Source organism: Caretta caretta, chromosome 13 (genome assembly GCF_965140235.1).
Source record: "Caretta caretta isolate rCarCar2 chromosome 13, rCarCar1.hap1, whole genome shotgun sequence".
Taxonomy (NCBI): Eukaryota; Metazoa; Chordata; order Testudines; family Cheloniidae; genus Caretta; species Caretta caretta.
The window spans coordinates 5,466,824-5,491,746 of record NC_134218.1 but is presented as its reverse complement, the minus strand read 5'-3'; the positions used below and the strand labels follow the sequence as shown (position 1 = coordinate 5,491,746).

The 24,923-nt window shown below is 44.6% G+C and overlaps 1 protein-coding gene across 1 annotated transcript; it reads left to right on the top strand.

Moving 5' to 3' along the window:
- Positions 1–205: 205 nt before the first annotated feature.
- NPBWR2 (neuropeptides B and W receptor 2) lies at positions 206–5,871 on the top strand. The gene is made up of 2 exons (XM_048820148.2): positions 206–712; positions 1,229–5,871. Exon 2 carries the CDS (start codon positions 1,875–1,877, stop codon positions 2,910–2,912), a length of 1,038 nt encoding a protein of 345 aa, XP_048676105.1. The 5' UTR covers positions 206–712; positions 1,229–1,874; the 3' UTR covers positions 2,913–5,871.
- Positions 5,872–24,923: the final 19,052 nt, after the last annotated feature.

Genomic DNA, 24,923 nt, shown 5'->3' with positions numbered 1-24,923 from the left:
TATTGCTTTTACACAGACATGCAAGTAAAGGGAATTAATATTTTTACATTGAGGGGCAGTTATGATGCGTTCTACCCCCCAGAAGGGACCCTCCTTCATGTTGCATGGGCTTCTCTCTCTGATGAAGGCTTTTGCTGTGTTTCCATGCCAGGGCCAGATCACTAGGTGGTGTGAATCAGCTGAGATTCACTGTAGTCAATTTATAGCAGCTGAACATCGGGCAGAGCGTCTCACTGAGAGAGCTGTAATGTGTCTATTGCCCTCACATCTGGACACCTTAGACCAGAGAGAACTGCCAAGTGACTGCTTCCGAGTGAGACATAGTTAAAATCTCCCACATTAGAACAGTCGCAGCCTGACAGCTCTGGTGCTGCTTGTGCATTTCAACATCCCTTTCATTCCTAAAAAGAAGTGCCCTGTTGTATCGTCTGGGGTTTTGGGGGGGGGGTGGATTTTTTTTTTTTGGTCTTTTTCCCCAGCATCAAGGTTGTTTGTTATTTAAATAGCCCAGTGCAGATATAATCATTTTTTTTCCAATGTGATAAATGTTATTGATCAAACACCACCACCACCAAATAGATCTGATTGCAAGGACCGGTAACGTCAGCATAGCTTAGAAACCCTCCTCCAACTCAGCTTAAAGAGAGAAAAGACTCAACGGTGGAAGGCAGCAGGTGCTGGAGAAAACAGCAAGATCCCCTGTCTTATGCAGGTAAGAGGAGCATACAGCTTTAGCTTTGTATGTTAAAGATTCTAGCTTGGGCATGTCTTTTATTATTGTTGTGTACTGGCAAAATGCAGTTGGCGTCTGGCACTTGTTTTGGCAAAGCCTGCAGGCTAGTTGGTGAACCTTTGCTCTTAGTGGATTTGTTTCTCTGCAGAGGAATTTTTGAAAGTGCCTAGGACAAATCATAGCAACAGAGACAGCGCCGGATAGAAACATGTAAATAGAAGGAACTGTTCCTGCTGTGACTATAAGCTGTTCATTTGTTTGCAGGTGCTTCTTTTTCTTTCTTCTGTATAAATATTGAACTTTGGGGACCAGAAGTTTCAGGCATCTCTCTGTGTGCTGAGTCTCACATATTATAATATTGCTATTTTTCATAGGGATGTTCTTGCAATTGAATAAGGTCCTAAATGACTCTGGGGCTAAAATTAGCCACACTTGAGGTCTTTTCCTTTTCAAAAATGCCCATTCAATCACACTGGTCTTTTTTTCTTTTTTCAGGGGCTTTAGGAAGTGACAGGGATGCATGCAGTGGCCAGACTCCAGCTGGACTGGGCTAGAAAGCAGACTTCTCATTATCGGTGAATTCGCTGGTGGTGAAAAGATTCTGGAAGCCCCTTGACCTGGAGGAACATACTAACTAAAAACTAAAATGCTCCTGCTCTCTGGTGTCGAAAAGCAAGCGGCTGCCAGTGTGAGTAAAGACAGCAGAACTTCCCATGAATCCTCAGCCTGTTGTAAATAGTTTGCTGGGCACAAAGCTCGCCCCACCTGCAGTGTTTTGCTCCCGTCTAACCGAAGAGGGATCTTTGCTCCAGCCAATTCATCTGGAGCTGCCCTGACTTTTCTAGCACCGCAAAGCTACTACTCAGACTGATGTGCATAAGATTGCAGAGCTCTTGTGTGTTTTATTTCCCTCTCTCATTTTGTCTGAGGAACCCCAGATTTCACCAGCGGGGGGGGGGGGTTTAATGGCATCTTTTTGCCACTGCTGAGCTAAAAATTTGAACTTTTACAAGGGAACTAGACATCCAATTCCAGCCACGGTTCCTACCTTCCTTCAGAAAATAACCAGTGTCCAACTGAAATGTGAGCCTCTTTTCACCATCAATGTGGAGCTCTCCCTGTCAAGCTGTAAAGATCTGCAATGAAATCTGAATACAGTTCATTATCCCTGAAAGCAGGCATGGAAAATAATTTCAGGGTAAGCAATCTGAACACCACCTGCAATGATACAAGTGATGGCAGGTACTTGGACAATGGCACAAGGTCCAACTTCACCTTCCATGAACAGTCTCCTGACTTCTACGTGGTCCTCCCAGTGATTTACTCTGCGATCTGTGCAGTGGGGCTCACAGGCAATACCGCTGTCATCTATGTGATCCTCAAGGCCCCTAAGATGAAGACAGTGACCAACATGTTCATCCTGAACCTAGCAATAGCTGATGACTTGTTCACTTTGGTCCTACCCATTAACATTGCTGAGCATCTCTTGCACTACTGGCCCTTTGGAGAAATCCTCTGCAAGATCATCCTGTCCATAGACCACTACAACATCTTCTCTAGCATCTATTTCCTCACAGTGATGAGTATAGACAGGTACCTGGTTGTCCTGGCCACTGTCCGGTCCAAGAGGATGCCCCATCGTACCTATCGAGCAGCCAGAATTGTCAGTCTGTGCATCTGGGCCCTGGTCACCATCATAGTTCTCCCTTTCATCATCTTTGCCAACGTCTATGTAGATGGCCTGGAGATCAAGAGCTGTGGTCTCAATTTCCCCAAACCTGAGAGGTTTTGGTTCAAGGCCAGCAGGATCTATACCCTAATCCTTGGCTTTGCCATTCCTGTATCCACCATCTGCATTCTCTATACCATGATGCTGTATAAACTGAGGAACATGCACTTGAATTCAAATGCTAAAGCCCTGGACAAAGCCAAGAAGAAGGTTACCATTATGGTCTTCATCGTCCTGGCTGTGTGCCTCTTCTGCTGGACCCCCTTCCACCTGGCCACCATCGTGGCTTTGACCACTGACTTAGCACAGACCTCTGTAGTCATAGGTATCTCCTACTTCATCACCAGTTTGAGCTATGCCAATTCATGCTTGAATCCTTTCTTGTATGCTTTCTTGGATGACAGTTTTCGGAAAAGTTTCAGAAAGATGCTGGAATGCAGAGCTGCTTAAAAGATGGACCATGCCTCTCTGTTCCCTTCCCTCTCATGGCTTTGCAGGGGCAACCTTACAAACTTTTCAGTGTATGACTGAGGAATAGACAAGCTTTATGCTATTTAACTAAGCTTTTAGTTTGTTTAATTATATGTGTGTGTGTGTGTGTGTTTGTTTCTTTCGCATTTTTCACAATTCTAATAATAAATCTTCCACGTTCCTTGTACGAATCTCACAATCACTCAAAGTTGTGGGGTTGGTTTGTTGTTTTTTGCTTGATTGTATCTTGTTTAGGGGGGAAAGCCTGAAATATTAAAGAATGACAACCTTCTTATAGGTTTCAGAGTAGCAGCCGTGTTAGTCTGTATTCTTGTCATCTCATTGCCTTGCACTGCCACCTGCTGTACAATTACAGAAGAACGGGGTCTCTTCAAGGGGTGAAGCTATAATGCTCCTGGAAAAGAGAAGCCTTTTAAAGATGAATGTAACTTTGAGTTATTAATCTCTATGTCGTGTTGCCAGATACGGTTGTACATTGTGAAAATGGATTTTAGTGATGAGATAAAACGGTGCATTTGAGAAAAAAAATGCATCCCTGCCTGTGTGCTTACGTGTCTTGCAGATCATTTGATTTCCGAGGGGAGTCTGTTTTCCCCAAGATTTCTCCTTTCCTGAATTGCTAACGTGATTCACATTGAAACCAAAAATTTAACAAGCATCTGAAAGTTACAATATCCAAACAAGACAATATACAAATATTGTGATGACTGCAGAAAAAATAATGTCTGTATTATCAGTGCCAAGAATTTTCTTTTCATTTTTTAATGTTTAAAAAGACATATACTTTAAAGTGTTTGATGAAATAAATCAAATTGAACAGTGTCTGGCATTTCCACTAGAAGCAACTTTTATAAGAAACTCTGTGTCATCCTCCTTGTCCCAATATCACTGCCCTGTAAATTTCTTGTCACCTGATGTATAACCCTGCAGCAAAGATGTGCTGCAAACCACGAGGAAAGCCCTAGAAAAGGTGGCACATAGAGACCTTCATTCAGCCAAGCAAATGCTTAACTTGAAACAGGTGAGTAGTCCTATTAATGGATGATGCTCAAGTGAAGTACATGTCTATGGGCATATGTACACTGCCTTACTCATGGCTGGCCCATGTAAGCTGACTTGGGCTCGCAGCGCTCGGGCTGTGGGCTATAAAACTGCAGTGTAGATAGGACCCGGCGAGGGTCCCAGAGCTCGGGGTCCAGCCTGAGCCCGAACGTCTGTACTGCAATTTTATAGTCCCGCAGCTCAAGGTGGCCAACGCAGACCAACTGCAGGGGTTTAATTGCATTGTAGACACATCCTGTGTGTTTTCCTGAATCAGGACCAGAGAGAGAAAGAGAGATTCAAAAGATCTGGAATCTCATGCTGTGTTGAAGAACTCCAGAAACTATGGGTAATTGTGCTGACAAGCTGACAAGCTGTCCAAGCTGAAACCAATACAGCCCTGAGCCGGGAGTGCTTTATTGTTAGCCCTGGAGAAACTCAAAAGATTCAGAGGTCAAGCTAGGAGCAACATATTCTCTGTGTGTATATAAAGTCTGCTGCAGTTTCCACGGTACACATCTGATGAAGTGAGCTGTGGCTCACAAAAGCTCATGCTCAAATAAATTGGTTAGTCTCTAAGGTGCCACAAGTACTCCTTTTCTTTTTGCGAATACAGACTAACACGGCTGTTCCTCTGAAACCTGTCATTAAAGAGTCTGCATGCTTTTCAGAACTTCAGTTGCTTTGGGCTGTGCCCAGGGGACAACTCTTGATGTGACAAGGACTCCTCTTCTCTCTGTCCTCTCCCTGCATTTCTGACAGGTGGGAACAAGGAGCACAAGTCCCATTGACTTTCATGGCTTTGGAAAATCTCACCTGGATCAGATAATGTTATTGCAGTACCGTGGACAGTACTCCCCCCGGCCCATTCCAGCCTTAATGCAAAGTTCCAAAGAAGATTTAAAACCCAGAGAGAAAGTGAACAATAACTCCACTGTCAAAGGGTCTTTCTCGGGCTTCAGATAAATTGCTGGACAATTCTCTTTACTCTAACCCGTGAGTATTTTTATACCAGTTCAGTGCACATAAGCATTGTATGTGTGCCTAATTTGTCCACCCAAGAACCAATATAGCACATGCAAATCAGGTACATTCGCACAAAAATGGGTAATCAAGTTCATTTTCATACCCAGTTCCTGGATTTGTGCACACATTCATGGTGATTATGTGGACAAATTAATAATAGTAATTCCTAGCTCTTACCTAGGACTGATTGGGGCTGGGGTGGCAGGAGCTGACTGAGGCTTCCCCAGCAGCGCTCTGCCACACACCTCCCCACTTAAGCAACTGCCCAGGGCAGGGGGGCCTGCTCCGGCCCCTTCTCTCCCTTCTTCACTCTGGCTTTTTTGTATAGGGATTTTCTCTGTTGTCCCCTGGAGACCTGGGTCCTCCCCCTCACTAGGGTCGAGTGGTGTGGGGGCTTCCCCTCCCTTCAAGGGGGTCTCCACCCTTTTTCTGCAGGCACGTCCCCTGCTATGGTCCTGATCTGTCTCCAGTATCATGGGGTACAGCAACCCCCTCTATCACCCCTACCCGTTGCCAAGCAAACTGGCCTCTGACCTCCAAGGGCACCTGGGCCACAGGGTAGGGCCTCCAATCCCTCTGGATGCACTTAAGCATCATTCTTGCTCCAGGGATCAACCACTGGGGTTTCGCTAGCCCCCTTTGAATGATGTAGTGGGCCAAGGCCCTGTCCACTAAGCCCTTCCGGGGCTTCCTCCCCACTTGCACAGGGATGGTGGCCAGTCCTCGCCCCTGCTTCCTCCCTCCACCATTCGTCCAGCCACAGAATTTGGCTAGCCCACACTCCATTTCTGGGCAATCTAACTGCTCATTTGCCTAGGCTTTTGTGTCCCAGCCGCCCACATCGCCAGCAGATCAACTGGCCCGGGTGACTAGGGGCTCCCTTAGCCTCCTCCTTCTTTTTCTCTGGGTTCCTCCCAGGGGTGAGGGGAGGTCTTGGAATTTCTTTCCCGAGTTCAGGTCCCGGCCTGTCTGCTCGTCCCTTCAAGGCAAGTCCACCATGGCATATTCCTTGGTCAGTCTAACCACGGCCTCCACTGAACTCAGCTGGTGCTGCCGGACCCAGACTCAAATGTTTTCCGGGAGGCCCTTCACAAATTGCTCCGGAATCACCCAGTCCATTATCTCCCACACCCTCTGGGTGTCTGGCCTTAACCACCGCATGGCCCAGTCCATAAGTTTTAGGGCAAAAGCTCAGGGCTGCAAACTCCGAGTCCACCGGGCCGCCCAAAACTTTTGCCTGTACTTCTCCGCAGACAGTCCCATGCGGTCCAGGACTGCCGCCTTCACTGCATTGTAATCTTCAGCCTGTTCATTACTTAGGGCCATGTAGGCCGCCTGCGCCTCTCTGGCCAAATAGGGGGGCCAGTCACAGGGCCCAAATCGCCTTGTCCCATCCGGCGCCCATGGCTACCCATTCAAAAGTACAGAGGAAGGCGTTGGGGTTGTTGTCAGAGCCCATTTGACAGAGTCCCAGCCCTGCGTGTGTTGGGGTATGTAAGGGTTAAAGTAAAGACCTGGGAGACCACTGGTCTGCTGGCATGGTATTAGGGAGTAGGCACAGACACGCACTATTCCTTCGCTTGATAGATACAGTGTCATCCTGCCATAAAGTTCCCTTCTGCTCATTAAGGATTGATAAGCATTGCAGCTGCATAAGGAATGTGGGGATCTAAGGGATACTCTTTGGGTAAAGGAGTATTATCTCCCCCTCGCTTCCTTTCCCAGCTACATAAACGAGCTCGGGGTCATGGCCCCTTCCTCCCTTCCCTGTGAACTGCTGATCAAGGGAATTTGTAGCTGTAATTATTGCAAAGAAATGTATCTTATCTTCAAGGTAAAAATGTCTGTACAATATGTTTAATGCTGTAAACAATAAACAGGGACAGGTATAATCATATTCAGCTTATAGCTATTAATATTCATTGTATGGGCGTTCATATTACTCAATAAGAGGTTTGGGGGTGTTGTAGTAAATGTGGGTATTTACATCCTAACTTAAATAAAAGAGTGTCGAGGGGAACAAGTACCACAATAAAGCAACCCGTCTACTCAATCTGCCTCTGTGTCCTCCTGTTCTTCTTCTAACAGCGCCTGATTGCCATCCCCTTCCACGGGACTCACCACCCAGTGCAGGAGCTGCTGTTGTACACTGGCCTGCTCCCGGATGAATTCCTGGAGGGTCTTTTGTTGCTCAGCCTGCCAAGTGAGTAAGGCCTGTCTCTCCGCCTGGTGGGACTACTGGAAAGCTCTTCTGCAGCTCCTCCTGCTGCTTAGCAGGTGGCCTCCATTCTCGGATTGCCACTCCCTGGCAGTGGCTTCAGATCCTGGACAAGCCCCCACGTGTAACGGGGTTCACAGCATGGCCCTGTATATTCAGCCCATTGGCCCCGCTCCTCACAGACTCAGGGACACTCCCAGCTGGTGCAATATCCATGCTCTTTATTTGTGTCCATTTCCCACCACCAGTTTCCCACTATATACAGGCTATTTACAGTGGCTTGGCCTAACACAGGCCTGGTCAGCAACAGAGCAGCAGGCTCCTACCTCTCTCTGAGCTCCACCCCCACCCCCAGCTTTATAGCTCCTACCTAATGAGGCTGCCTGGTGCAGTCAGTGATTAGGCAAACCTAGGCTATTGACCCAGCCCCAATCCATTTTCCCTGATGGGGGTTGGAGTGCCAGGACCTGATGGAGGCTTCCCCAGCAGCGTCCTGCCACAGTAGGCCTATACTTACATTGGCGTGTAGAATGCACGAACTGCATGCCCAGCTAACATGGGTATAAGCAGCACTGTGGATGGTGAGGCATTGCTCAGGCAAGCAGAGTAGAGTGCCCAACAGATGCCTGTCCCTGGTGTGTATGCTTTACACACGTCCAGGCAGTGCCTCCCAGTTACACTGCTGTTTTTAGAAGCGGTGTCCTGCTGCCTCCCTGCTGCAATGTAAGCATAGATATAGCTTAAGAAAGCCTGAAGAGAAAAATCTGTTGCCATTCAGTTTCACTGAGTTTTCCTTTGTGCTAATATCACATTGGCTCAATCAGGATACCTGTTCATTCTCTATACCTTCCCTTATACATCTGTATCATACCTCCCATGGATGGAAGGCACTATTTAAGTGCAGAGTACAGGGGTTACTGTTTGGTGCATGGAAATGCTGAAGTGAACAGCATTGTTTACAAAAAGAAAAGGAGGACTTGTGGCACCTTAGAGACTAACCAATTTATTTGAGCATGAGCTTTCGTGAGCTACAGCTCACTTCATCGGTTAGTCTCTAAGGTGCCACAAGTACTCCTTTTCTCCTTACAGTGTATATGGTAAACATCCATTTTTGCATGGTCTGTGTGTATATAAATCTCCTCACTGTATTTTCCACTTTATGCATCCGATGAAGTGAGCTGTAGCTCACAAAAGCTTATGCTCAAATAAATTGGTTAGTCTCTAAGGTGCCACAAGTCCTCCTTTTCTTTTTGTGAATACAGACTAACACGGCTGTTACTCTGGAGCATTGTTTACAATCACTCTCTGCCCCGGCTCTGTCATCAGCAGAGGTGGTCAACAAATGGAATTTTCCTTTTGTGGGAAATTTCCACATTCCCCAAAATTACGTTCCATTTTGAATGGGAATGAAAAGTCGAAATGCCATTTTTTATTTTTTTTATTTTTGCATACTGAAAAATTCCAAAAAGTTTTAAGTCAGAGATATTAAAACAGAAAATGTAGAGATTTCCAATCGAAACAAAACTTTAAATCAGCTTCTGTACCAAATGACTGGATGATAGGTAATGTGACACCAATATTTAAAAAGGGCTCCAGAAGTGACCCTGGCAACTACTGGCCAGTAAACCTCACTTCAGAACCGGGCAAATCGGTTGAAACTATCAGACACATAGATGAACGTAATTTGTTGGGGAATAGTCAACATGGTTTTTGTAAAGGGAAATCATGCCTCACCAATCTACTAGAATTCTTTGAGGGGGTCAAAAAGCATGCAAACAAAGGAGATCCAGTGGATATAGCGTATTAAGATTTTCAGAAAGCCTTTGACAATATGCTTTGACAAGGTCCCTCACCAAAGGCTCTTAAGCAAAGTAAGCTGTCATGGGATAAGAAGGAAGAAGGTTCTCTCATGGATTGGTAACTGGTTAAAAGATAGGAAACAAAGGGTAGGAATAAATGGTCAGTTTTCAGAATGGAGAGAGATAAATAATGGTGTCCCTCAGGGGGTCTGTACTGGGCCCAGTCCTATTTAACATATTCATAAATGATCCTGAAAAAGGGGTAACCAGTGAGGAGGCAAAATTTGCAGATGATACAAAACTACTCAAGATAGTTAAGTCCCAGGCAGACTGTGGAGAGCTACAAAAGGATCTCACAAAACTGGGTGACTGGGCAACAAAATGGCAGATGAAATTTAATGTTGATAAATGCAAAGTAATGCACATCGGAAACCATAATCGTAATAATACATATACAATGATGGGGTCTAAATTAGCTGTTACCACTCAAGAAAGAGCTCTTGGAGTCATTGCGGATAGTTCTCTGAAATCATCCACTCAATGTGCAGCGGCCGTCAAAAACATGAACAGAATGTTGGGAATCATCAAGAAAGGGATAGATAATAAGACAGAAAATATCATATTGCCTCTCTATAAATCCATGGTACTCCCACACCTTGAATACTGCATGCAGATGTGGTCGCCCCCATCTTAAAAAAGATATATTGAAGTTGGAAAAGGTTCAGAAAAGGGCAACAAAAATTATTAGGGGTATAGAACAGCTTCCGTATGAGGAGAGATTAATAAGACTGGGACTTTTTAGCTTGGAAAAGAGACGACTAAGGGGGGATATGATAGAGGTCTATAAAATCATGAGTGGTATAGAGAAAGCAAATAAGGAAGTGTTATTTACTCCTTCTCATAATACAAGAACAAGGGGCCACCAAATGAAATTAATAGGTAGCAGGTTTAAAACAAGCACAAGAAAGTATTTTTTCACACAACACACTGTCAACCTCTGGAACTCCTTGCCAGAGAGTATTGTGAAGGCCAATACTATAACGGGGTTCAAAAGGGAGCTAGATATATTCATGGAAGATAGGTCCATCAATGTCTATTAGCCAGGATGGACAGGAATGGTGTTCCTAGCCTCTGTTTGCCAGAAGCTGGGAATGGGCAACAGGAGATGGATCCCTTGATGATAACCTGTCTGTTCATTCCCTTTGGGGCACCTGCCATTGGCCACTGTCAGCGGACAGGATACTGGGCTTGATGGACCTCTGGTCTGACCCACTATGGCCGTTCTTATGTTCTTATGTTCTAAAATGATGAGATGAGTCACAATGACAATTATCATTTCAGTTCTCCCAGGCAGGCAACTGAAAAACTGTGTCAAAACCAACATTTTCCTGGGCAAAATGTCAGTTCCAACACTTTTCCAGAGGGAAAATTTTGACCAGCTCTCATTATTAACCTGTCACAAAATAGGTGCTGAATCCTCATGCAGAGCTAATTGTAGAAATGGACCTGAACTTTAATCCCAGATGATTAACTCCCTGAACTTTAGTGTGTGAAATTCAGACCCAGTTTTCATGGCTTGGTTCCATTCCTAGTTAGCTGTGATGTGCAACTGGACAAGGAGCTGTCTTGTGTTTCATTTGGACAGAATGCTCTTTATTAGAAACCTAAGAAATCTGTCAAAGCAGAGTTTGCTGAGGTCTTGAGTTAGGTAATTTGTGCAAGGATCCCACATTAACTTCAGTGACCCTCAAAGCTCCTGCAGGCGCGTGGGAAGATTTGGCAGATGAGTGAGTACGAGTTGCTTTTTGGGAAGTGAATGCCAGAAGTGTTATGCTAGGAACAAAGAATTAGATAGATAGATAGATAGATAGATAGATAGATAGATAGATAGATAGATAGATAGATAGATAGATAATGAGCATTTGCTAGGGAAGTGAGGAGAGGCTGAGGGAACTGGGCTTATTTAGTCTGCAGAAAAGAAGAGCGAGGGGGAATTTGATAGCAGCCTTCAACTATCTGAAGGGGGGGTTCCAAAGAGGATGGAGCTAGGCTGTTCTCAGTGGTGGCAGATGACAGAACAAGGAACAATGGTCTCAAGTTGCAGTGTGGGAGGTTTAGGTTGGATATTAGGAAACACTGGAATGGCTTACCTAGGGAGGTGGTGGAATCTCCATCCTTGGAGGTTTTTATGGCCTGGCTTCACAAAGCCCTGGCTGAGATGATTTAGTTGGGGTTGGTCCTGCTTTGAGCAGGGGGTTGGACTAGATGACCTCCTGAGGTCTCTTCCAACCCTAATCTTCTATGATTCTATGATAACATTGCTTACCTTAGAGGCTGAAAAGGGAGTTTGTCACTGGAAATTTGGGGTCTGTTGACCCCTGGGTTAATCTTCCAAGGCAGCCGACATGGGAGCGTAAGAGTGTTAGCAGCAGTTTGAGGAAGATGCAGGAGCCTTGTGCAAGGGAAGTGCAGGCCCTTAGGTGACTACGGTCTTTTAGGCCCAGATCTACAAGCAGATTTATTTAACAAATGTCTCAGCCTGAAGGGACATGGCATTTTGGAGGGTTTCCTATTCTTTAGCAAGTATGCCCCCTGGTGGGAAATATATATCTATACTCTGTATATTCCCATATAAAAAGGATCTTCAGGAAGGGAAATAAACCTAAACAAAATGAAGCTTCAGAGATCAAGGTGGAGAAAATTAGCTTGACCCAACCAATGTGTCACAAAGAGAATGCAAGTGCCGTCACTTCAAAAGCTGCTCAAATGGGATGTTGCCCTTTTACCTGCTTTAGCCAAATGTACAAGCACTATGGTATTACTGGTCCTAGAAGGAGATCAGAGTCAAGAAGCTTGAGCCAAAGTCCATTACAGGCAGCGGGCCTAGCCCAAGGTGTTATCTTTACACAGTTGGTAACATACTGTGGTTTAGCTATTATGGTTGAAAAAAAACCCTATATCGACCCGCATTTTAAATGTGTTTGTGTGTCACACCGTTTCCAGTGGCTTTTCAAAGAGATATAAGAGAAAAAAGAATGCTGCTGAGAGCTTTCCCAGCATAACAATGTCCCTTGAGAGGAGAGTGATCAGAATCCCTTTAGACGAAGCAAGAAGCTCCAATCTGGGATTCTTGGGCCTGACACAGCGAGAAAATGTTTGCTTGGGAAGCCTGACTTCATGTCAGATGGGGAAAGGACTCCTACCTGCTCTTCATCCCCTTCGAGTAATTCATTAGCAACAAGAGCAGGAGGACTTGTGACACCTTAGAGACAAACCAATTTATTTGAGCATAAGCTTTTGTGAGCTGCAGCTCATTGCATTAGCTACAGTACTTTGCCTGAGACCGTCACAGCTAAATCTCATTCTGGGCTTTCTTGAGATATCTAAGAGGATTCTCCTTAATTATGTCCTTTAAACATAACTAGAAAGAGCCTGCTCCAGCCGTGATTCCTGCATCATGCCCGCAACTTCTGCTTGAGCTACAGCATGTAGAAATTGCTTGCATTTCACTTTTCATTCCACTAAGGGGCACTCTCCTTTCAGGTTTTTGAGCCTTTAAGGCAGTGGCTCTCAACCTTTCCAGACTCCTGTCCCCCTTTCAGGAGTCTGATTTGTCTTGCGTACCCCCACGTTTCACCTCACTTCAAAACGACTTGCTTACAAACCCAGACATAAAAATACGAGTTACAGCACACTCGTACTGAACAATTGCTGACTTTCTCATTTTTACCATATACTGTAATTGTAAAATAAATCAATTTCAGAGCCAGAGTGTTTTAAAATCGGTCAATTTCACATTTTCAGTTGTCTACCTCTGAAATTACCTTTGTCCTAACCCAAAAGGTACCCAGAAGTGGGTCTGATTTCCCCCTACCTCCCCCCCCCCCCCAGCTACCCCCTCAGAGCTGCCATGCAAGGCAAGGACAAGTCCTGTCACTCCCCAGCACAGCAGGGACTCACAGCTAGGAGCTCCCTGGCTGGGGCACTTCCAGGAGCAGGAGGATATTGGACCCACCTCTACAAGTCTCCTCCAGCTGCAGGAACCTCCAGGGCTGGAGCTTCCTGCAGCAGGGGGAGGAACTCCAAGGTGGATCTGATCTCCCCCTGAGAGCAAGAGTGGCCTTGCAGGGGAAGGACAAGTCCTCTCCCTCCCCAGCCCAGCTGGGACTTGCAGCTCACTCCCAGCAGCAAAGGGGAGATCAGATTTCACGGGGAAGGATTTATTTCACCATCCGAGAAATTGGTAGGGCTGGGCCCTAGTAATACTGATCTGCAATCATTTCCTGTATGACCTGGGGCTCAGTGACTAGGATGCACAATGAAATAGTCATTATACAGTTATATTGTATATAGTTCTATTGGGTTACTGAGCTATGAATCTATTGATCTACTTAATAGGGAGGCTATTGGAAAAACAATCAGGAAGGCAACACAGTGAATCTACAGAAGCAACCTCCCAAAAAAACATGTGGGGGAAAGTATGAGACAATGGCTGAGATATAAGTGGTGAAGAGGCAACTTCCATAGCTGTTTCACCAAGGCTAGCAACCTGGAGATTAAAAGGACACTAAATGATTCCAGAGCCTCTCTAGAGAGAGGGAGGTGGGAATTGTCAATTGTCACACTTCTTGGTGTGAATGAACAGGTAAAATGGGACTGTCTGAAGGAGTTAGGGCCTTTCCCAGCTTCCAGAGAATGGAAAGCCGTAAGGAAAGACAGGTATGTGAAGAGGCTGTTTATTGTTTTAATACCTTTTTTTCTTAAACGATTCTAGATCAATAATGATGATGATGGGCGATCACTCGTTACCGAGTATGACCATCTTCCATGGGAGTTATGGATCCTCAGATGGCTAATAAGGCCAATCCTTGAACTACAAGTTCTATTGCAATGAGGGCAGATGTTTTCAGGCTCAGCAGGAGGCTGTTGACCATGACTGGAAGTCAGTCTCTCCTTCCTTCTGCGCCTCTTGACCTCTTTAGCTTGTTGGCAAACAAGTTCAAAATGCAGGGGACCATCACGTAGGACTTCACTCCATTTTAAGTGATCCTGGGCAAATGTCCCCCAAGTGTCAATGTCAATATTACACTTTTTTAGGTTGTCCTTCAGTAAGTCCTTATATCACTTTTGTTGTTCACCCATGTAACCGTACCCTTCTTTCAGCTGAGAGAACAGGACCTGTTTTGGGAGGCAGTGGTCTGGCATCCGGACAATGTGACCAGTCCAGCGGAACTGTTAATGGATTATCATTGCCTCGATACTGGTGGTCTTTGCCTTTTCCAGGACACTGATATTGGTGCGCCTGTCTTCCCATTTGATCTTCAGAATCTTACGAAGGCAGCGTTGATGGTGCCTCTCAAAGACTTTCAAGTGGTGTCTATAGGTTGTCCAAATTTCAGGCCCATACAATAGTGTTGGGAGAATAACGGCTTGATAAACAAGAAGCTTGGTGTCTGTTTAAATGTCATGATCTTCAAAAACCCTGTGCCCTAAACGAGAAAAAGCTAGACTGCCACAGCTCAGGTGATGTTGATCAATAATACTTTCCTGTAAAAGGCTGTGTGGTCTCTGGATACCACTGGTCACTGCTCCTAAAAGAAAATGACCTTGCAGGTAAGCACCTAAATCAGACAGCTTGAGGTAATCGCAGTTGGTACTTACGGACTGCAGCCCATGGTCCAGGCTGAGAGTATCATGTGATTCCATGCCAGGAAAGGTGACAGCCCAAGACTTGAGTGGAGGTGCACTGAAGGAGAGCAGGAAGAGTCAGAGATGCAGTTCCCCTGGTAACTATGACATACAGGCTTTAAGAAAAACACCAAATATCACATGACTTGGCATGCATGATAGCCTACCACACTTTACTTGCATCTAAAGCAGAGTCAGAATCACAGTCTGTTAGCAATTCAATAGTCATTAGCATTTACAGTCTACTAATTTAGGTCTCTGAAATCAGTGAAGCTTAAGTAGATTTTTTTTTCCGTTCAGGAAAAGTTTTAATTCATTTTTCTCGTGTTATGTACATTTTAAGCTTGCAAAACCGGCCAAAGCATTTATATCTACTATACACTTGTGATTTGTTACTGTCAGTTATTCTGCTTATTTGAGCCTGGCCTTCATTTTATTTTTAAAAAGAGCAAGAGAGTGAATATTTAAATAAACACAATACCAGGAACATAACAGTACTGCAATTGAAAAGCCTTAATCCTTGAACCAAACTGTCCTTTCATGCAGAAGCAAAACCTTATTCTCTGCTTTAACTGCTTTAACATTGGTTAACACTTGGGCAATTCCATGGAAGGTGATGGCATTATCTATAAAACCAACACAACAGAATGCAGTTCCAGCCCAAGGAAACTAGCTGTGTATTTCAGCAGAAAATATCACTTGTCTTTTACTAATTTATTAACCCGTGCACACACCTGGGGGGTGAAAATGCTGCCATTGTGTGCATAGAGTCAGAGGTTTGAACACTGGGCACCGACTAGAGAAGACAGCATGGCCCAGTTGATTGGGCTTGGAGAAGACATTAGTGCTCTTCCTGACTCTGCCACTTATCTCCTATGTGTATATGGTTGGGCCACTTCCCCTCCCTGCGCCTCTGTTTCCCTTCCCACTGTTTCTCTGTCTCGTTTATTTAGAATGTAAGTTCTTCAAGGCAGGGGTTGTCTCTCACTATCTACCTGAACACAGTGGGGCTCAGAACCTGACTGGGGATTTTAGCCATCACTGTAATATGCAAATAGTAAAAATGATGACTAATAAGTAACTTTTTACTGCAGCTCTGAAAATGTCTATAATGTCTGATGTCCCAACTGGGTTCCTGACAGGGACTTTGAACCAATCAAAGAAGCCATCACCTACAGCAGATTTAGCCCACGTTTGACAGTGGGCCAGGGACACTCTGGGACAGGATTCTGGAAGTTAGTCAATGTTGTCTGAATACTCAGGCAGTGCAGATACGATCAGTCTCATTCATAGCTATGTATCAACTCTCAGTGCTATTGTAAGAAGCCACCAGTGACCGAAGACAACAGTCTGCATTTCCCAAAGGGTCTGTAGACAAAACTCAGAAAGACATAGGTTGAGCAAATCTAATAACTAAAACACAAAAATGAGGATTTGACTGTATGGCACTTCTTCTTTTGTTTAATTACCTCTAATGAGATCAGAGATTGATCATTAATAAAGTCAGATTTCAGTGTAATGAAAATGGTCTTCAAAACTCAGCCCTCTGCTGCTTTGTATTTATGTAAATGATTTAGGCAGTTAATTACATTTCACTTCTTATCAGTGTAATTCAGACAATGCTCTCCTTCTGGCTTCTCTCTGACTGAGCTGCAGTTTGTGTTCCTATCTGATTCCGTTCAGTCTGAACTAGAATTGTGAAAAGAAATTAATACAAAACAGGTGAGGAAGTGGCCAGATGGCACACTGGGTGAGACCTAGAGAGAGAGATTTGTGGAGCTAAAATGATGTGAGCTTTGATCTCGTGGTAGGTAAAAAATTCTGAGAGGAGACTGTGGTGTATTGAAAACTGTGTTAAAATTATATGGTATTACTTTAAATTTCTGTGGTTTTTCTAGTCCAGCTTGCAGGGTAGGAGGCTCCATGGGGAAGCCTGAGATCTGGGCCTACCAGCAATCAGTCAGCAAACAGCCAGCCTTGAGTAATGTTGGGTGAGTTGTGCCTCTCAGTTTTTTAGGGAGCAGCCTGCTTTGTCTCTCTCTGTTTGGGGGTTCTCGTGTGTCATCATTACGGATTCTACAAAATAAAGTTGTGTTACTTTGCAACCTTCCATCCTCATCTCAAAGCACAGAACAGACAGAAGCAAGGGGTAGCAGAGACACCGACCAGCACATAGCAGGAATCCTGGGGTCGGATGGGGTAATTTGCTGTAAACCAAATGCACTTTACTGCTTATCTGAGCTGGAGTAACATGTTCATCATCCACCCCCTGCCAGCCAATGTTTGCTACTGACGGCAGCGTATGTGTTCGCCCTGCATCTCGAACTATCTCATATCGTCCTGTGGACTCAGAAGTGTGGATAGGCCTCAGTTCCCACTGATTTCATGTAATTTTTCTGACTTCTCCCAGAGACTTCTGCGCACTGGGGGGTGAATACAATCCCTCTGGGGAAACCTGACTCTTGTGCCACTCTTGTGCACCACATGGCAGAAAGTCTTATTATTATTATTCTTTGTATTAACACATAGCACCTAGAAGCCCAGACACAGATCAGGACCTCATTGCACTAGGCACTGGATAAACACAGAATGAGACAACAGTCCCTGTTTCTAGGATCTTACAAATTAAGCAGCCATTTCATCAGGGTGTGCCATGGCTCTGAATCCCACCAGACTCTGACTGTCAATCTCAGAGTCAAGTCAATGGAGTCGTGCTGCAGATGAAAGCAAGCCTGTCACCAGTAGAAACCACTGGCCATGCACTGTCATGCACCACCTATTAGGGGGCATCTTCTCTCAGGGAAAAAAGGTGTGTTCTTAACTTGTGTTGGCTCACATGAGGTAACTAACCTGAGGTCAAATCCTGTCAAGATGAGGCAGTTTGTAGTTTTCACACATATTAGCAGGTCAAGTTTTAAATGATGAGGGAACCTAGGGTTTGCCTTGACCAGCTAAATGATGTGAAAACTAGAACCAGCCTTGTCTTCTGAAGGAGTTTACCTCATGTTAGCTAACGCGAGTTAAGAACACGCCTTTTTTCCTCATCAAGACAAGGCCTTAGCGTCCTGTACAGGGCTTTGTAATGCACCCATTTCATTGACTCCTGTGAGCCGGAAGTATCAACTGAGAGCCCCCCCCACAGCCCACTAGTGCACTCCAGCTATCTTAGTTGCATGCAACCCTTTGAACTGAGGTAAAGCATAGGTGGCATTTACATTGATTCGGCCTCTGTGTCCTTAATGTGATGCTATGAGGAGGGTGTGAGGTGGCCCTGGTTAGTTTGCAATGATCATAGGTAATGAAGGGTTTGATTCTGATCCAAATAATGATACTGTAATAACCACACACCAATCTTGCCAACTGCTACAAGCCAAAAGGCCTCAGTTGCTTCCCTAATACATTCTAATGAAAATCCAGTGGCGGTTTTCCAGCAAAGCGCATTCAAGCTAAGCCATAGTCTGACAGCTGAAGCAAAAAGGAGGGTATCTCATCATTACAATTTCCATTCCCAGCCTTCCATCTTCTCCAGGAAGAAACGGGGCAATCTCCCTCTGGGTCAGGCTCATTTTCTGCTTTCTTATGCTTATTCCTTGGAGGAGGTGATTATCTCTCAGAATCCTCTCCGTGGTGAAGCAAGGCCAATACATTGAAACAGCGTGATGAGAACAAATCCAAAATATCATACAAAGGCATGACATTAACATGCAGTGGGGCCACTTCTCATGCTTCATGTTAAATAAACATTCAACAGCAAAATCTGCCAGCCAAGCCACCACCCTGGATTGAGTTTTCACATGGACGAAAGTAAGCCGAACAGCCACTAAGCATGATTACGTATCCGCAGCATTGCTCTGCAGAGTTGAGCCAATCAATGCATCTGGGGCCGTTTGGCGCAGTCTTTCCACAAAACAGTTTGCAGAGGATGGAATCTGGAGCCTGTGGAAAGGAAAATGGTCAAAAGCAAGACATTGTAAACTGGGGAGAGCAGGGCAAAATTTTTTTGACAGTTTTCCACCAGAAAATGCTGGTTGAATAGATTCACAACATTCCATGAGCACAGGTCAATTCCATCCCATCCCAGGCTTCCTGCCTTATGGGCTGTTGCGATGTCTTGTGGCCACGCTCGCCGGCTTGTGGCTTGCCCGGCCACCAGGCTTGCAGAACCGATATGTTTTCAGCTGCAAGTTTGGGGGGATTCCATTTTTTTTTTAATGAAAACACAGAACATTTAAAAGAACAACTGCAACCAAACAAAACCTTTTTCAGTTTGTTACCATTTTTTGCAGGAATTAAAAAAGCCAATCGGTTCCAGCTCTCATCTGCATGTGGGCCTTGCAGCGAAGGTTCTCCTGGCTGCTGACTCGTAAGCTCCCTGCTGAGCTTTTGGACTGTGTGCTCTTATCCCCATTGCACAGAGGGGGAACGGAGGCACAGAGAGGCTGTGGCTTGCCCAGGGTCACAGAGGAAGCCCATGTGGAGCAGGGAGTTGGACCCAGGTCTCCCAGCTCCTCAGCTAGTACTCTAACCACTGGACCATCCTTCCCCCAGCAAGGGCTGGAGCATTGTCCAGTACTGCCAGGGAGGACTTATTACTCATCTGCAGGCTCCCAGTGGGTGTAAACTATCTTCCTCCTGTCTCTGCCTGTCTTTAGCTACATTCTTTATAAGGCAAATACTGCTCCTTCCTCCACTCCCACGGAAGGCCCTGCTGCGGCTGTGTGAATAGCCCAAGTACTTTAGGAGGACTTGAGAGGTGAGGCAAGGGAGTGGGGAGGAGGCGGCACTGGGGGGGCGGGAATCAATGATTACTCAGAGTCACAACTGTTGGCCCCCCTCACTGTGAAAATGGAGCAGAGGCCCCAGCAGTCCTGTGGCAGTCAGGGCTGTGGGTATCTCCACCTCTTCTCTACAGCCTGGGAAGGTCCCTGATGACTCCCACACCAAGTCCCTGTGTTCTTGCTTGTCAAGAAGGACAAGATTTGCCCCTATACACGAGAGAGGGTTTTCTGACTGTGGCTTGCAGAGTGATAACTGCTTTCCCCAGGACACATTAAACAGCACGGAGCCGTGTTGGTCCCAGGATATTAGAGAGACAAGGTGGGTGAGGTAATATCTTTTATTGGACCAAGACAAGCTTTCGAGCTCCACAGAGTTCTTCTTCAGGCTGCCTTCTTCAGCTTGTCTCTCTCACCAGCTGAAGTAGGTCCGGTGAAAGATATCATTCCTCCCCACCCCCCATCTTGCCGCATTAAAAAGCAAGCAGACTTCAGCAGCCCCCTTACCCGGCAGGGCTGTGGGGCAGTCATTACACCAAGGCGTATAGTTCCTGTCAGTGTAAAAACAATTCCTTCCATCCTGAAGTTGTGACTGTAACATCTGCAGAACGCTATTTGCATCAGGGAGCAATTCCCAGCAGGCCTGTTACTCAAGCCAAGCAAATTGTGGTCTGAGTGGAATTGGGAGCCTGCTCAGAGAGTAATGAAGTCTGCCGGAATGCGTGGGCGGGTGTTTGGTGCAGAGGGCCACAAGAGCTACAGCAAGGTAACTCTCCTGACACTGTGAATATGAAGAACCAATAAGCAAGAAGCAGAACATGAGCGAGGTGAATATGATCTCGGTTTGTTTCTGATATTATGGTGCACTTGCTACTCCAGGGTGTGTTTAGAGTTTCCATGGTGCTGAAGCAGGAAGCTCAATGTTTTGCCATCAGAGGGAGAATAATTGCTCTGCAGAAGAGACCGTGAAAAGGCCATCTGCATTCCCCTGCAGGTAAAGACTCACTGCCAGGTTTGAACACGCCCGTACCCGGGATCTACACTTTTTAGGTTAAAGATGCATCACAGTGGATTTATATGATTAATTAATTAACGTCGTTGCCAAGATTTGTAACACCTCTTGATGCTATTTCTGTATTAACTATTTCAGGTATATTATGCAACCTACCCAGGAATCAGGGTATTAGAAAAAATGACATGGCAACTGTATAGCCAATATTAGGCATCATTGATTTCTTTAGCCTCAGAATTGTGCACACTGCTGAAAGCCTTTTGGCACATCCCATTTGTATTTGCAATTACTACCCTTGTGTGTACAAGGACCTAGCTAGACATCTAACTGCTCATTTGCCTGCACTCGGCCCACCATCTCTCACGCCATCACAGGAACGTCGAGTGCCAGTTAGGTACACACATTGTTATATACACAAATATGCACATGCAAGTCTGACTGCCTGGCCCTTCAAACATCAGTCCGAATAACGACCTTTACATGAAGGGAACCCTTAGAATACATTTTAACAGTGTAGATCTATGGTGCATGTTTACAGGAATTTCTTCCTTTGTTTTGCTAGTTGTCATAAACACGTGGTTTGGGATAAGGGTTTCCTCTCTGACAGTTCACCGCCTCCCCTTATCTTGACACTGACTCTGCTCCCATACTTGTGCATCCTCCTATTATTGACTGGTTAGGACACGTCCTCTAATCCCCCACTGAAGTCCACATCAATGACTTCATCTCCTGTCACCTAGCCCATTCCAGTTCACTTCTCCAAGGTTTCCCCAGCTTCCAGACTTCACTGTGACAGATTGCCACTGCCCCAGTTCTCATGTGCAAAGAAGCAAGATCAGATGACTCCAACCTCTGCACCACACCACTGGCTTATCAGTCATTTCAGGAGCTTGCTTTCTTGATGAAGCTCTCCAGAGACTTACGTCAGCCTATCTCATGGACCTCCACCTGTCGCCCCTTTTTCTAGCACTTATAATACCCAGCTCTTACATAGCACTTTTCATCAGTAGGCTTCAAGGCACTTCCAAATCTTCAATGTATTTATCCTCACAACAGCCCCATGAGGTAGGGAAGTGCTATTATCCCCATTTTAGAGATAGGGCACAGAGGAACAGAGAAGCTAAGTGACTTGCACAAAGTCTCACAAGAAGTTTGTGGCAGGGCAAGGAAATAAACCCAGCTCTCCTAACTGCTAGGTTAATGCCCTAACTGCTGAACTGTCATTCCCCTCTCAAACATTCTTCCAGCTGTTGGTATGAGAACCTTCCCCTCTGCTGCTTTCACCATCCAGAACACACCTCCAGTTCCTATCTCTTCAATTCTACAGCCAGCTACATTGTCCTTGCTGAGCACAGTATTCATGGAGTGGCACACAGAGAAAGGTAATGCCTCATGTAGCCTCCAATCAGGGTTTTGAGGATGAGAACTATAATCTTAAATTGCATGTAAGCAATGCGGAATTAATGCAGTGTGCAGAATGTGAAAGTTGTGCTGAATTCTGCAAAGTCATAATGATGAATCTGTGCAAACATCAGCATATGCATAGCAACACAGCATGAAGTCAGGAATACATAGAGTTTCAATTCAAGATGCAGCAAAAGTAAACTCTTTTTACTTTTTGAAGAACAAGGCTCTATTTTTAAACATATATCTTCAGAAATATACGAAGATGTAAATTTAGAAGATGTATACAGCAGGAACAGGGCAGATGTGGGAACAGACCATGTATACGAGTGATAGCTCAACTGGGAATAAAAATAAGAACAAAGAAGAGATCTGAACAACAGAGATGCCCGCATTATAATACCACGAAGCCAAAACAGATTACAACACAACAGGAGTTTAGAATTACACTCGTAAATAAGAACCTAAGAATGGCCATACTGGGTCAGAACAATGGTCCATCTACCCCAGTATCCTGTCTTCTGACAGTGGCCAATGCCAGATGCTTCAAAGGGAGTGAACAGAACAGGGTATCATCAAGTGATCCATCTCCTCTCGTTTAGTCCCGGTATCTTGAGAATCAACACACGACAAGAAATGTCAGTAATGCTTTTTGGGACTGACATAGAAGAGGTCTGATATTTCACCTATCTTGGCAGCATTTTCAGCACAACACCTGAAACAAATTAAAGACCTTAAAGCCAGAATAGTGACAGCCAGACATGCCTATTTCAGAGTAACAGCCGTGTTAGTCTGTATTCGGAAAAAGAAAAGGAGTACTTGTAGCACCTTAGAGACTAACCAATTTATTTGAGCATAAGCTTTCGTGAGCTACAGCTCACTTCATCGGATGCATACTATGTAACTCTAAAGCCGATATGGAGAAACAGAAATCTTGTCCTCCAAACTAAACTTCAAATATTTAACACCCATTGTAAAGTCAGTTTTACTGAAACTTGAAGACTTATTAAGATCTTACTATCTAAACTCCAAGTTTTCATAAGCAGCTGCCTTAGACAATTCCTCAATATCAGATGGCCAGAAAAAAAATCACAAAGAACTCTGCAGAAGAGCAAAACAGAAACCAATAGGGCAGGAAATTACAGAACAAAAATTGAGATGGTTAGGGCATACATGGAGGAAAGACCTGATTAGCATAACAAGACAGACATTGGACTGGAACTCCTAGGGCAAAAAGCGACAAGGTAGACCAAGGATAACATGGAAACGCATAACAGAAACAGAACTGAAAGCTATCAAAAAGATATGGGTAGATAGCTAAGATTGCAGCAAAGAGGGAAGGTCCTATGTTCTGCATAGAATAGAGAGTCATAAATGAGAGAAAGTTCTTCAGAAATCTATGGGGAAATACAGAAAATTAGTGGGAAAGTTAATGGCTTTTGCTATAGCTGATCTCTCTTTTGTTCCATTTTTTAAAATCCCTTTCTGTTTAATGTGAAATAAAAGGGATTGTAGCTCTAATCTTCTTCTGGAGAAGTCTGTTTCATTAGCATATACAAACAATAGCGATCAACTGCATTCACTTTAAATGTGCAGCCATAAAGCAGCAGTCGGTGAGAAGAATCCCAGAGTCTCTATGCACATATTATCACGTCTAGCAATAATGTATCAGAGACTGGAGTGCAGAGGCGGAGGTGCAGTTCTTTGGGGATTTAACAAATCTTCAACAAGAAATCTGAGCATTAATGAGTATTTCTGCATTAACATGAAGATCTTTATAGACTGTGCTTTGTCTGCATCAGAGGATGTTTTCACTAAGGGCGCATCTTTAGAAGAAATATAAATAATAAGCATTCTTCCACAGATAAGCTGCAGCTGTACGTTTTCACAATCAGGTTTTCTTCCAGGTACTATTCCTGTGCCTTGGGGTTTGGGTTCACTGGAATACTGAGAACTCAGTATGTGGGAGAAGTTATTACCTTTTTCATGGATTCATAGATTTTTAAGACTAAAAGGGACCTTTGGGACTATCTAGTCTGACCTCCTGAATAACACAGGCCAGAGAAGCTCACCCAGGAATTTCTTCATCAAGCCCATAATTTCTGGTGGATTTAGAGCATATCTTTTAAAAAGATAACCCGTCCTGCTTTAAAGACTTCAAGTGATGGAGAACCTATCACTTCCCCAGGCAAGTTGTTCCAGTGATTAAGTACCCTCACTGTTAAAAATTTCTACCATTTCTAGTTTTTAAGTTGTGAGTCTAGTGCTAGTGAGAGATGACAGACTGCAACTTTGTGGGGGAAAACATTCCATTATCCACAGAGCAGAGACCACCTAAGAAGTGGAAGTTCCCCACCAGCATATCATCTAACCATGCCTTGACCCTGGCCTAAAGGGAGGACCATGAGGAATGAAAGTTCAGTCTAAGTCTAACTATTCTTTGTCCTTCCCACTTGGATTGCTAGCAAGTGACCTAATTTGTGCCATCTCAGGCAGGGAGAGCTCTTGGAATCATCACCAAATTCCATAGTACCAAATAAGGCAGTTGGTTTTATGGAAATGCCAGGAGATCAGATATCCGGGTGCTTAAAATGAAATACATTTTAGGGGGAAATACAAGTGTCGGGGTTTTTTTAATTTTATTTTTTTACACACTGACTTTCGTTCTTCTTTTAGAAAAAAAAACAAAAAAACCAATACTGACATTTCCTTGGCTTGAGAAGAATATTGAACAGAGTGCTGATAGCAGACACGTTTCTTTATTGCATGTCTTACCAAATGATCCATCTTTCCCAGTTCCAAAGTATTAACATTCTTTCCTATAGCTAGACCAATTACAGTATGGCTACTTTTAACAGCACAAGAGCCAGAAGTGATTGGGTATGACTAAATTTTAGTAGCTCGGATTATCTTGCTTATGGAATGGCCATCTGGTTTTGTCTCTAATGACCAATCAGCAGTTGTGGACTCTTTCCCCAGTTGTACACTATGGGCCAGATCCCAGTC